The sequence below is a fragment of the Xenopus tropicalis genome, chromosome 6 (genome assembly GCF_000004195.4).
Source record: "Xenopus tropicalis strain Nigerian chromosome 6, UCB_Xtro_10.0, whole genome shotgun sequence".
Lineage (NCBI taxonomy): Eukaryota > Metazoa > Chordata > Amphibia > Anura > Pipidae > Xenopus > Xenopus tropicalis.
The window spans coordinates 144,680,631-144,694,822 of record NC_030682.2 but is presented as its reverse complement, the minus strand read 5'-3'; the positions used below and the strand labels follow the sequence as shown (position 1 = coordinate 144,694,822).

Below are 14,192 nucleotides of genomic sequence, written 5' to 3'. Positions count from 1 at the left end.
GTTCTCCAAGAGAGAACACTGCTGGGCCCTATAGGACTAGTGAAGATAAAGGGTGTCTGGGCTGAGCTATAATTCCCCTACACTCTTAGTACACAGGCCCCAGGGTCGGACTGGGGGGTGAAGGGCCCACAGGGGCTCCCGAATACATGGGCCCTGCAGGTGCCCATAGTCCCCCCCAACCCCCCTCGCAGGGCCCCCCACCCGACGTCCTCCCCCAAGCGCGTAAAGTGAACGAGTCAGGGAAGGAGTGGTTGGGCAGGGGGAGCGCCTGGCAAGGGTCGGGTCTGGGCCCACTAGAGCCGGGGCCCACCGGGATTTTTACCGGTGTCCCAGCAGCCCAGTCCGACCCTGACAGGCCCAGATAGTGTCCCATAATGTCAGATGGTGGGGCCAGATTGGCACAATACAGCACAGCCAGCCCTGTATATACCGCCTGCTATAGGGCATGTTATTTAGGGCAGAGGAATGGCCCAAAAGCCACTGGACCCATGGGGTGGATGGGTTCAAAACTGCAAAACTAGTGATGCACTTAATCCAGGATTCAGCCAAGATTCTTCCTTTTTCAGCAGGATTTTGATGAATCCTTGAAATGATGTGACTTTTGGTCACATTAACACAAAAGTTGAATTTTTTTTTTCCTTAACCCTTTCTTGTCCTAATTTGGACTGTAGTGGCTGAACTCAACCCACTTTCTGCCCCCACCCCCTCTGGTGATGTCAGAGATGGGCAGGTCAGATACAGGTGTATAAATAATGATGTGTCGTTGGGTCAGGTTGGGTCCAAGTTGGGAGGGGAGGGGGTTATGATTGGATCAGGTTGATTTTATAAATAAAAAACAGTTCTTTAACTCCATTCAATTGAATGGGCATTTTGGCACATTTCACACGTCGGAGCACAAAGTTTTTCTCATTACTTCCACTATTTCCGGCAGGCACAGTCAGTAACAACATTGGTACCCAAGGGGCAAATCAGTGGCACCTATAATGCCAACCGCTAAAGAAACCTTGACATTACAGCCGGGAACGCCACACAGTAATGCCATGCTTCCATCATGTCTATGTGTTTCTACCCACATGCACTGCATTAAAAGTGCCAAAAAACACCTTTTACATTTTGTAATGCCCCTGAGTGTACAGGAATAACGGGGTTTCTCCTTACCTTTGTCCTTGTGAGTTATAGTTATTGTCGTAGGAGTCGTAACTCTGCTCATCGTAAGCCGTGCCGTAGCCGTCGTCGTAATCCTGAAAAAGGGAAAGTTGCCACAAATTAGCCATTCGTCTGTACAGAGCGTGGCCCTTCCATTACGTACAGCGGCAACTCCATTGTGTGCCGGTCGCTTTACGTTGTGCAGTCTGTTGCTTTCCAGATACCACTAAAACATAATAAATGCCTCCCCAATGTGCTCGGCTTGTGATCCGTCAGTATAATAGTCAACAGAGTGGGTGCTCACTGCCGGGGGGGTCCCCTGGAAGATCCCCTAGTTATATGGAATTTAGTAGAAAAGCAGGGCACTCCAAACTAGTATTTGATTAATGTATTATTTACATGAAGAGCCCAATGGGTTTTCGAAACGCGTTGGGTTCTATATGTAAATAATACAAACTCCCTGCAGATAGTGCCCTGGGCACAACTGAACTACACCACTGCCCTGGGCACAACTGAACTACACCACTGCCCTGGGCACAACTGAACTACACCACTCCCCTGGGCACAACTGAACTACACCACTGGCCTGGGCACAACTGAACTACACCACTGGCCTGGGCACAACTGAACTACACCACTGGCCTGGGCACAACTGAACTACACCACTGCCCTGGGCACAACTGAACTACACCACTGGCCTGGGCACAACTGAACTACACCATTGCCCTGGGCACAACTGAACTACACCACTGCCCTGGGCACAACTGAACTACACCACTGCCCTGGGCACAACTGAACTACACCACTGCCCTGGGCACAACTGAACTACACCACTGACCTGGGCACAACTGAACTACACCACTGCCCTGGGCACAACTGTACTACACCACTGCCCTGGGCACAACTGAACTACACCACTGCTCTGGGCACAACTGAACTACACTACTGCCCTGGGCACAACTGAACTACACCACTGCCCTGGGCACAACTGAACTACACCACTGCCCTGGGCACAACTGAACTACACCACTGCCCTGGGCACAACTGAACTACACCACTGCGGGGCAGAAGTGCTACCCGCTGTGCCACTGTGCTTTTACATTCATTTACATGTTCTTGCCCTGTTGCCTGCAGATGAAGGCAGTTCATGTTTGCTGTTATTATTCTCACCCGTTTATGTCTATCCATTGTTCCACTGCTATATTCAAGCTCCCCGACTCTCTAATTTCATGATGACTAAACTATGCCGTCCAATAAAATCCGAGGGACACGTTATACCAGGGAAACTATACAAAGTGCTACCGTCACTGCAGTCATTTTTAGCATTTCTTTCCATATTGCATCACCCGGAGCGCGTTTCAGTCCCCGCTGCCCTGTGTCTGTTACATGGAAACACTGCACCGTGTCCAACAATGGGGGACTTGAAAGTCATAAAAAATTGACCTACAATGTTGTATTCACTTTGTGTATCTACCCCAGTAGCCCCCCATCTTCTTGCGGATTCCCAGTACATGCCTTGTGCTCCTGTCACTTACCTGAGTTTAGGGACCCACTCACAATATACTGTATATACAGGATATAAATGTCACAATATAAGGCTGATTAGTAATTAATCCAGATTCTAATTCCACGGCAGCTCTGAAACCAGTGCAATTAGCATCAGAATGTAATAATTAGCCCTGTAGCATCAGCTTCTATGTCTAAGTCTCACCTTCTGCTTGATGGTTTGTGACAACCCCTAAGCTCAGCTTCCCAACAGCTGCCCGGAGATTACTGAGCATGTGCAGTGCCACTGACACACAAAGGATGGTCTAAGAAGGTCAGAACATGTGGAGATGCTGTGGACAACTATGAAGGCCTGCATTACTGGTATAGTAAGTTTTTAATACTATATGCAGCATTTCTAACCATATTCATCTCCCTTGTACCACAACAGAAGTCCTATAGAGATAGACACATAGATGTACAGCAAACACCATACTATTAGACAAGGAGTATTCTACCAAAATAATCATTTATTCATAAAGAACCTGCAGATTCTTCAGCTAAATAGGCAATGGAATTATTATAGGGAACAAGTCCATTTTCTAGTACTTAGGTCGGTTGACCTTGGGTTGAGCTTGGGAGGCTAGAGGACTAAAGCAAAGTGTAGAATGCCAGGGTATTGCCTACAAAGGATGACTGAAGAGGTATTCCCAGGGCAGAATATGGTCTGGACCTTAGTCCTATGTCACAAAGTCAGATCTTTGCCCTCATCAACCTCTTCTGCCTCTCAAAGTTAAAGTAGATGGGAGGCCACCTGAGGGACAGTAAGGATGGGATTCCTGGACAATGTCTATATTGGTCTCCCAGCCAGAAGGAACGTTAGGGTCAGGTTTGAGGTGAACACTAATTAGCTGTCCTATATATATATATATATATATATCCCTGGAACTAGGATTCAATGTCTGGTACCCTCGCGTATCCGTGTAACCTTGTTATAAGCTGGGGGGCCCCCGAGCAACTGTTAGAGTTATGTTCTACTATAGGGAACTATATAAAGCACCAGTGTTGCGGGATTCTAATGAATTGCTACAAACACAATTACATTATAATGACAAATGAAAAATGCCTACTGGCCATTCATCTATTTAAATATCCATCCATCAAAGCTACTCAGTCCAGAACATTTGATTGGCTACTTCCTTTAGGCATTTAATTAATCTGCCGCTAACACCCAAGAGTGATGAAAGACCTACATTCAGATGCATTGGGCCCTGCACATTTTGATTTCATTTTGCAGCCTTTAGTGCCCCTAAATAAAGATAGAGGGGGGGCAGGTATCACAAATGATGCCAACCAATGGCCATAGCTATAACAAAGGGCCCCCCGGTGCTCGTTCATGCCTAGACAATGCTCGGTGACAATGGGATAACCCTTCCACTAACTGTACTGATTGCCAATACTGACTGCACTTATGGAGTTGCCAACGGGGACAGGATTCTGACAGCCCATATAACATCTCAGCCGAACCCTGTTTTATTACAGTCGGCACAGCAGGAATACACTTGGCTATGACAAATGGCCCGACAGGATTGTAAGTAACCTTCTCAGGAAAGCACTAACACACAGGGATTACTGCTGAGCACTACTGTGTTCCCCGTAGGCCCACTCGCCCTCGTTCTAGTAACCATTTCCTTACAAACTGATTGAGGTTCCTCTGTGAAATTATTATCTTTAATAAATGTAAAATCTCCAGGGAAATGGCCACCCCATACATTCCCAGTTCTTTGCACGAGATAATATGAAAGCTGATGGACAGGCACACGTTGTTTCCGCCATAGGGGAAGGAGACTTGACTGGTTTAAAAAGGAACAGGGTGTTAGCAGGTTCTGGGAGTATGTGAGATACTGGGAGTTGGAGCAGAGGTTATGAAGAACTGGTCTATAAGCGAGCTATTACTGAAACAAGGTCCCCTTTTATTAAACCCCCCAACAATCGGATGCTTCCCACGTCTTCAGTGGTAACATCACAGTCTGAAGGTGGAATTTTACAGTAGGGTTTTGGGGGAAGGTATATGACCCAAGTTAAAGCATGAGGGTAGTGATGCTGAGGCAATGAGCTCCTCGGGGGTGGGGTCTCAGGAGACAGGCATTCTATTAGCTCCCCTGCCTTCACTTGTCACCTTATGCAACTGAATTATAAGGTGCATTATCTGTGGTGCAAGGTGCAGAGTGCATCATGCAGATGCCGGTGGTACAGGTGCAAGTGCTCTGGGTATGGGCCCTAAGGGTCCCTATTGTGCAAATATAGTAAGTACTTAGGATTAAACCACCCAATACACATAGTGAATATTTCCCTAGACCGGTGGTTCTCAACCTTCCTAACGCCGCGACCCTTTAATACAGTTCCTCACGTTGTGGTGACCCCCAACCATAAAATTATTCCTAAGACCTTCGGAAATTTGTGTTTTCCCATGGTCTTAGTCGACCCCTGTGAAAGGGTCGTTCGACCCCCAAAGGGGTCCCGACCCACAGTTTGAAAACCGCTGCCTGAATAAACAATATGAAACATGTATCTGGTTCACGAAACGATCATAGATTTATCTAGAATTTCATGTCCATAGGAAGCTTCATCCGAGGAGCTCAGAGACCATGAAGCACGGCGGTACCTCTCCCCGTTTTGGAATGGTTCATTTTCTTTTTTAATTCTTTATAAAGCTATGATTCTATATTTACTACTCTGTGCCCCTTAGCACTCTAGCACTTGCTCCTACACCCTCCTAATTATAATCCCGAGATTGAATTGAGCTGCTTCAGTGCATCCCTAATTCCCATTAAATGAAATATAATTATACAATATCAGCAAACAATGGGATGTAGAGAAAGCGGCGACCTGTCTCCATGCAGGAATTATTTCAGAAGTAGTTTTTTTCCCAGGTTTATTTATTACAGAAAGTTTATTAGTGAAAGTCCTATACCAGCCGTTCCGAGCACTGTTCCACATCGTATAATTCAGTGTACAGTAGCGGTACAGTCGCACTCCATTACTTTACTGTCAGGTACAGGCCAAGTCATAAAGAATTCTTGGAAAGTGCCGGCTCAGGAGGATAGGTATTCTGTTCTAGAGCTGCACATGTTCCGAGCACAAATCAATGGAACGCTGTGTAGTTATCAGCACACCACAGCTCATTAGTTCTCATTAAACAAGGAGTTGTCTTAACGAGCGGAGAGTGAAATAAAGGATCACTCTGTCTGGAACGATTCCTGCAAAATGTGCCAAGTACTCTCTGTACGGGCTATGGACAAACTTTGGGGGCTGTTCCTGCTTAATTAAGCCTAGTACTGGGGATACCTATGTTGGCATAATATAAAACAGTACCTGTACTTGATCCCAACTAAGATATAATTACCCCTTATTGGGGCAGAACAGCCCTATTGGGTTTATTTAATGGTTAAATGATTCCCTTTTCTCTGTAATAATAAAACAGTACCTGTACTTGATCCCAACTAAGATATAATTACCCCTTATTGGGGCAGAACAGCCCTATTGGGTTTATTTAATGGTTAAATGATTCCCTTTTCTCTGTAATAATAAAACAGTACCTGTACTTGATCCCAACTAAGATATAATTACCCCTTATTGGGGCAGAACAGCCCTATTGGGTTTATTTAATGGTTAAATGATTCCCTTTTCTCTGTAATAATAAAACAGTACCTGTACTTGATCCCAACTAAGATATAATTACCCCTTATTGGGGCAGAACAGCCCTATTGGGTTTATTTAATGGTTAAATGATTCCCTTTTCTCTGTAATAATAAAACAGTACCTGTACTTGATCCCAACTAAGATATAATTACCCCTTATTGGGGGCAGAACAGCCCTATTGGGTTTATTTAATGGTTAAATGATTCCCTTTTCTCTGTAATAATAAAACAGTACCTGTACTTGATCCCAACTAAGATATAATTACCCCTTATTGGGGGCAGAACAGCCCTATTGGGTTTATTTAATGGTTAAATGATCCCCTTTTCTCTGTAATAATAAAACAGTACCTGTACTTGATCCCAACTAAGATATAATTACCCCTTATTGGGGGCAGAACAGCCCTATTGGGTTTATTTCATGGTTAAATGATTACCTTTTCTCTGTAATAATAAACCAGTACCTGTACTTGATCCCAACTAAGATATAATTACCCCTTATTGGGGGCAGAACAGCCCTATTGGGTTTATTTCATGGTTAAATGATTCCCTTTTCTCTGTAATAATAAACCAGTACCTGTACTTGATCCCAACTAAGATATAATTACCCCTTATTGGGGGCAGAACAGCCCTATTGGGTTTATTTCATGGTTAAATGATTCCCTTTTCTCTGTAATAATAAAACAGTACCTGTACTTGATCCCAACTAAGATATAATTACCCCTTATTGGGGGCAGAACAGTCCTATTGGGTTTATTTAATGGTTAAATGATTCCCTTTTCTCTGTAATAATAAAACAGTACCTGTACTTGATCCCAACTAAGATATAATTACCCCTTATTGGGGGCAGAACAGCCCTATTGGGTTTATTTCATGGTTAAATGATTCCCTTTTCTCTGTAATAATAAAACAGTACCTGTACTTGATCCCAACTAAGATATAATTACCCCTTATTGGGGGCAGAACAGCCCTATTGGGTTTATTTAATGGTTAAATGATTCCCTTTTCTCTGTAATAATAAAACAGTACCTGTACTTACCCCTTATTGGGGGCAGAAAAATTCAATTGGGTTTATGGTTATGGAGATCCAAATTACAGAAAGATCCCATATCAAGAAACCCTGGGTCCCAAGCATTCTGGATAACAGGTCCCATACCTGTATTCAGCTCTAAACTCTTATTTTTATAGATATGCCCCCTACAGACCATTCCTAATGACTTGTGCTCCATATAAGGGACACAGTGGAATAGGTTTACACTATAAACAATTTGTTATAACTGGGTATATAAAGATGACAAGTTATTTTTGGGGGGATCTATGCCCCAGTGTACTGGCTATTGATCCCTTAATCATGGACTTTATTAAATTTTTGTAGGGTGATTAGGGTAAAAGGCTGACTCTAAATACGGTAACTAGGAAACAATGGAGGTCTTTGGAAGGGTGAAATCACAAAATCGCAAAGAGTAACCCTTAAGCAAAACAGAAATAAATTAAAAATGGTAACTAGGAAACAATGGAGGTCTTTGGAAGGGTGAAATCGCAAAATCGCAAAGAGTAACCCTTAAGCAAAACAGAAATAAATTAAAAATCTAAATGGTTCCATTAGGGTGGTGGTATCATTTAATCTCACAGTAAGCAGTTACATTCAATATCTCTCATTGGAGGTAGTATAGTTCCCAATGTACAGCAGTATATTAATCATATAAAGCCTCAATGAGAAAGAAAGCTACATACTGTATATGCTACTGACTGGCTCATACATCCCTTGAGTAGGTCCCTAAACACTCTCAGACACTTCTACCAGAACCTCTATATGCCCATGTGTCCCCACATTGTACTTGGCTACTGACTGGCCCGTTCATCCCTTGAGTAGGTCCCTAAACACTCTGAACTCTCAGACACTTCTACCAGAACCTCTATATGCCCATGTGTCCCCACATTGTACTTGGCTACTGACTGGCTCATACATCCCTTGAGTAGGTCCCTAAACACTCTCAGCCACTTCAACCAGAACCCCTATATGCCCATGTGTCCCCACATTGTACTTGGCTACTGACTGGCTCATACATCCCGAGTAGGTCCCTAAACACTCTCAGCCACTTCAACCAGAACCCCTATATGCCCATGTGTCCCCACATTGTACTTGGCTACTGACTGGCTCATACATCCCGAGTAGGTCCCTAAACACTCTCAGCCACTTCAACCAGAACACCTATATGCCCATGTGTCCCCACATTGTATTTGGCTACTGACTGGCTCATACATCCCGAGTAGGTCCCTAAACACTCTCAGACACTTCTACCAGAACCTCTATATGCCCATGTGTCCCACATTGTACTTGCCTTGCTACTTGGCTGATCTCAGCATGGTTGGCCCAAATTTGGCCATTGGGAAAGCATCACCAAGCATTCAATTCTACAAACGTGAGTTCTACGGGGCTATAAACTCTGCCATCTTGTCTCCCTTGACAATGACTCTTACGAGTAGCTCTATATAAATAATAATATACACATATAAGCTTTCTCTGAGGCAAACTTGAACTCTAGTATGCTCATGTTCTGTGTGTACCCTCAGTAAAATAAAAACAGAGACATTCCAATAAAACTCTATGGCACAAACACATTCTTGTGTTAGAAACGTCAACACAACAAGGGTCCACCAAAGCCATTATAGGCTAAGTAGCACTTCTTAACATAAATAAATCATAAAGCAATGAGATATGATAGGTCATAAAGAAACCTTACAGAAGAAGCATTAAGCATGCAAGTTTGAGATCTTAGAACCTAAAAAAATCCCTAAGAAAAGACACATGATGTAAATAAACCACTGAAATCGGTGTTAATATAAACATTCTGCCTGTTGTTGGGGATCTGATTGTTTCTAACCAGCAGACTTTGCTCAACTACAAGAAATAAGCTCTAAGTTGAGTATATTTGATTATACTGGCTTAATAGGGAGGAACATCCTATTAAATGTCTTCTCTTACTTCTTCATTTGATTAAGTTCAGCCATTTCCAAAAGCATCATGTTTCAGCCAATGTAAAGCCATAGGGTTCTTATTCCTGGGCTAATTAGCTTTGGCCAAGCTGTGCTGTCTACTAAGGTTCTGTACGCATAGCCGGTCACACCAACAATGGGGAGCAAAGTACAGAGACCAGATCACTTGAAAATACAGTGGCACGTCTAATAAATACATGTTGCAGGGCTGCATTAATTGCATTTGAAATAAATTGCAATCAGTTGGCTGGCTGAGTTTTTTATGTGTCCCATGAGCTACAATTGAATATGATAAAGATGGGGAGCAACAAAAGGATTAAAAAAAATTCTATGGGGTGCCCAATAAGGGCTGTGATTGGTTATGTGGTAGCCCCATGTTGACTGATAGATTACAGGAGGCTCTGTTTGGCAGTACATGTGGTTTTTATGTCTCCAGAACCTGTTTTAAAGCCATTGGGAGCAACATCCACGGGGTTGGGGAGCAACATGTTGCTCAGGAGCCAATGGTTGGGGATCGCTGCCCTAGAGCACAGAGAAACCCATTGTAGTTGCTGCTCCAGTTCGGAGTTCAGGGACGTTGTAAAAACCATATTGGGTGTCAGGCCCTATTGCCATATTTTTGTTGTGGCTGAATTTTAACCCCAGTTCCTTCCCCACTGTAGGTCCAGAGCTCGGCACACACCAACTCCCAGATTTAGGAGGAAACTGTTGAGAGTGTTTGTCCCACTCACTGGGAGATAAGACAGATAACTTGCTAGATAGGCAAGTTATAGATAGGCGTATAGCTATGAGAGAATGTCAATTTTAAAGGAGAAGGAAAGGTAAAAACTAAATAAGCTTTATCAGAAAGTTCTATGTAAATACAGCCATAAGCACTTACAGAAACGCTCACAGAGTCCTTTATCAAAAGAAACACAGGATTTCTTGTCTCCTTTTTTGGGAACATGTTCTTCAGTATCAGACTTCCTCTCTTTTAGGGCTACTTAAGGCTTGAGTCTGCTCAGTTCTCTCCTCTCTCCCTCTCCCCCTCCCTTCTCCTGCTCCCCCTCATCCATAAAAATGCATAAAAACTCACTTCTACCACCCATGGGAATGTGGGATCTGAGCTTCCAACGGCTATAACTGCAGCAGGAAGCTAAGAAGACCAAGCTAAAATGGCAGCTGCTATCAGAGGAAGCTTCTAGGGCTCTTAACTCAGGTATAGTAAAGCTTTCTGCAGAATAAATATAGCGTTCTAGGTGGCACTAATGTGGAAAATCGATTGGCAGTAAAATGCCAAAATGACTTTCCTTCTCCTTTAAAAGCAGCCCATAAATCAATTTTCCATTCAGAGTATTATCTTTTTCAATATTTAACTGGCCTATATATATAGATCATATACAAATAAAGCACTTACATATTCTCCATAGGTGTCTTGAACTGGAGGTGGAGGCCGATACCCTGCTGGGGGTGGGATACCCCTTGCTCTTGTGGCCACCAGTCCGCGGGCGCGTGCAGAGGATACCCTTGCTGGTGTTACACCTCTGGGAGCGGGTGCCCCTCTTGGTACTCCTGTAGGTGCTGGAGGAACGCCCCCACGTCCCCTGTGGGAATGAAAGGATTTTATACAATGAGGATTTTTCTTTGCCACGAGATAATACAATCCAGAACCAAATGCCTACACATGCAAGGGAATATTAATCCCTGGGGATTTATGAACTACAGTTACAGCTCCCATTGGTGTTCGTTGATGAGCTTACTGCCTGCCTGTTATGTGGCCCTTGGCACCAGATGTGCACCAAAAGTATTAGGGAAGAAAACTTGATGAAGAGAAGTTGGGTTGGAAAACCAGAGCCCTTCCAGATGTTACCCAACTCCTACCCCTAGCATCCAACTGATGGACCAGGAACTGGCAGTTGCCCAGCACTGATGTTTCATTTTCACTTCATCAGTAGACTGTATATATATACTATATAGCAACCACCAGGCCGGGGACCAGGGCTGAGCCATGGGCTGTGCTAAACTGGGCCACCTCTGGTCCCAATTACCTGCGATCCCAACTTCCTGGCAACTGCTATGCGAAGCCCAAGAAGCTTTCTACTGACCACGAAAAGGACCAACGTACTTAAAGCTCCATATTAAGTGTCAGGGGATGTTATCACTTAGGTGGGAGTAAGAAGGGCAAGGGCTGGGCGCAACTAGTTGCATGGAAAAAAGCTCAGGTCTATATCCCCCACCCCTGATCCTCAGAAAAATTGTCTTGCTTGAAACTGGTCCATGGTACAAAATAGGTTGGAGACCACTTCTATATAGCAGGGATCACCAAGCTTTACATTACATTCAAATGTAAAAAGACTTGGGGAGCAACAGAAGCACCATAAAAGTTCACGTGGTTGGCTATTTGGAAGCCCCTATATGGACTGGAAGCTTACAGGAAGGTCTGTTTGGCAGAACATCTGTTTTTTTTGCAACCAAAACTTGCCCCCAAGCCAATAATTCAAAAATAAGCACCTGTTTGAAGGCCACTGGGAGCAACATCCAAGGGGTTGGAGAGCCACTGGTTGGGGATCACTGCTATATAGAGACAGACATTCCCACAAGGGAACCCTTTCTGCATATCTGCATTTATTTTTAAAAGTGGGAGCCGCCACCAAGGTGGGGTAAGACTGAACCTAGACCAGTGGGCAAATTATTCTATAAAAAAAAATAATAGTGAAATGTTCCCTTGGATTCACCAAAAAAGCTTTGAGCACAAAATCAGATAAAGGACACGTATGTGCCGAACGGCAAGAAAGGCTACATGGAGCGCTGGTTTTCAAAACATGTAATTTTGTCTCATTAAAGGGGCAGTACAGTGGCGTAAAAGCAGAGGCTAATTTAGGCACAGATTACAGCACTTGTTACTTTTAGCACAATAAAGATATAATCCCCTACACTGTACTGACTCCACTCTCTCTCCAAGGGGCAATGGAGTTCTATCAATAATAATAACAATCATTTGGTAAAGTAAATGCAGTTATTGCACTTTGCGCCATAGGTCTGTATGACTCCAAAGGAAAGAATATTGTGGCAAATGAGCTTCTACAGGAATACCCCAGGCCGGTGCAGTTTTTAGAAGCCTTGGCCTGGGGTATCAGTTATGCAATTATAATCAGTGAGGGGGAGGGGGTGCTTAAGATTTTGCTACATAGAGCTTACACTCTATCTACAGGATCAGGGTGTATGTGTGTATGTTTGGTGTCATTCTAGATGGGAATAGACATTTGGACTCGGGGATCCCCAACCTATTATATTTTTTACTCCGGCTTCTGAACGAAAATATGTTAAAAAGCCCCACACAACCCAGAAACCCCTAATACCCCTATCCCTGTAATATGTTCCCTAAAACTGTAGGAATAAATCCCATTTTATATGCTGAAATCCAGCTGTAAAACAGTTCTTCTCTTTCTGCATCATTTGAAATCCTGGCAGGGGAGGAGGGACTAAAACACTGATGTTACAGATTGTAACAACTTCCCCACAGCTTACAGACAGCATGCAGGAACTACATAACCCACAATGCATTGCACTGGGATGTTCCTTTCCTTATTGGCATCACGTGTGCAGCAGGGAATTGTGGGATTGGGAGGAGGCAGGCTGAAAGCAGGCTGAGGACAGGCGACTACTGTTACATTTTATTTGAGTCACAAAGTAGTCAGCCAGATCAGCAGGGGAACAGGAGGTGTGGCTTAGGGAACAGGGGGGTGGGGCTTAGGGAACTGTTCCAAACCAGATTATTACATTAAACATCATGAAAAGGCAGCATATTTTTAATTGATGTATATTGCAAAGTTGCTTAAAATTATGTTTACTTTTTAAAAAAGCCGCGTTTGGGTAAAGTTCCCCTTTAAGCTTTCAAAGGCTGAAGCTGCTTTTCCTCTAATAACAAGGGGTGACCTCTTATTCTGTGCCGGTGCCTGTGAGTGATTAGGTGTCAGAAGAGAACGTCATTGCTACATTGACTTTCACCGCTGAAATGGCATTAAATTATATCGCCTTTTACATAAGTGGAGGAAACACGGAGCCAATGTCGACTGCATGGAATTTCTGAGGGATTAAGAGATTTAACAGAGAAATTATGTGTCACTCACTATACAGTATATATATTATTCCTACACGGCTCATACTGTGACACTGGGGAAGCATGGGAAACACGTAGGGGACGAGGTTTAGTAGCAGATTTATAGATGATGTGGCTGATGCAGTACAGGTATGGGACCTATTATCCAGAATGCTCGGGACCTGGGGTTTTCCGGATAAGGGATCTTTCCATAATTTGGATCTCCATAACTTAAGTCTGCTAAAAATCATTCAAATGTTAAATAAACCCAATAGGGCTGTTCTGCCCAATAAGGGGTAATTATATCTTAGTTGGGATCAAGTACAGGTACTGTTTTATTATTACAGAGAAAAGGGAATCATTTAACCATTAAATAAACCCAATAGGGCTGTTCTGCCCCCAATAAGGGGTAATTATATCTTAGTTGGGATCAAGTACAGGTACTGTTTTATTATTACAGAGAAAAGGGAATCATTTAACCATGAAATAAACCCAATAGGACTGTTCTGCCCCAATAAGGGGTAATTATATCTTAGTTGGGATCAAGTACAGGTACTGTTTTATTATTACAGAGAAAAGGGAATCATTTAACCATGAAATAAACCCAATAGGGCTGTTCTGCCCCCGATAAGGGGTAATTATATCTTAGTTGGGATCAAGTACAGGTACTGTTTTATTATTACAGAGAAAAGGGAATCATTTAACCATTAAATAAACCCAATAGGGCTGTTCTGCCCCCAATAATGGGTAATTATATCTTAGTTGGGATCAAGTACAGGTACTGTTTT

At 43.4% G+C, this 14,192-nt stretch overlaps 1 protein-coding gene across 1 annotated transcript in view; it reads right to left on the bottom strand.

Annotated features, from left to right (window-relative positions):
- khdrbs3 (KH domain containing, RNA binding, signal transduction associated 3) overlaps positions 1-14,192 on the bottom strand; it is an 84,282-nt gene that overhangs the window by 14,238 nt on the left and 55,852 nt on the right. The window contains exons 6-7 of the mRNA XM_002932217.5: positions 10,723-10,909; positions 1,159-1,241 (exon numbers count right to left, since the gene is read on the bottom strand). Of these exons, the coding sequence (XP_002932263.1) occupies positions 1,159-1,241; positions 10,723-10,909 (270 nt within the window). The remainder of the gene's footprint in view (positions 1-1,158; positions 1,242-10,722; positions 10,910-14,192) is intronic.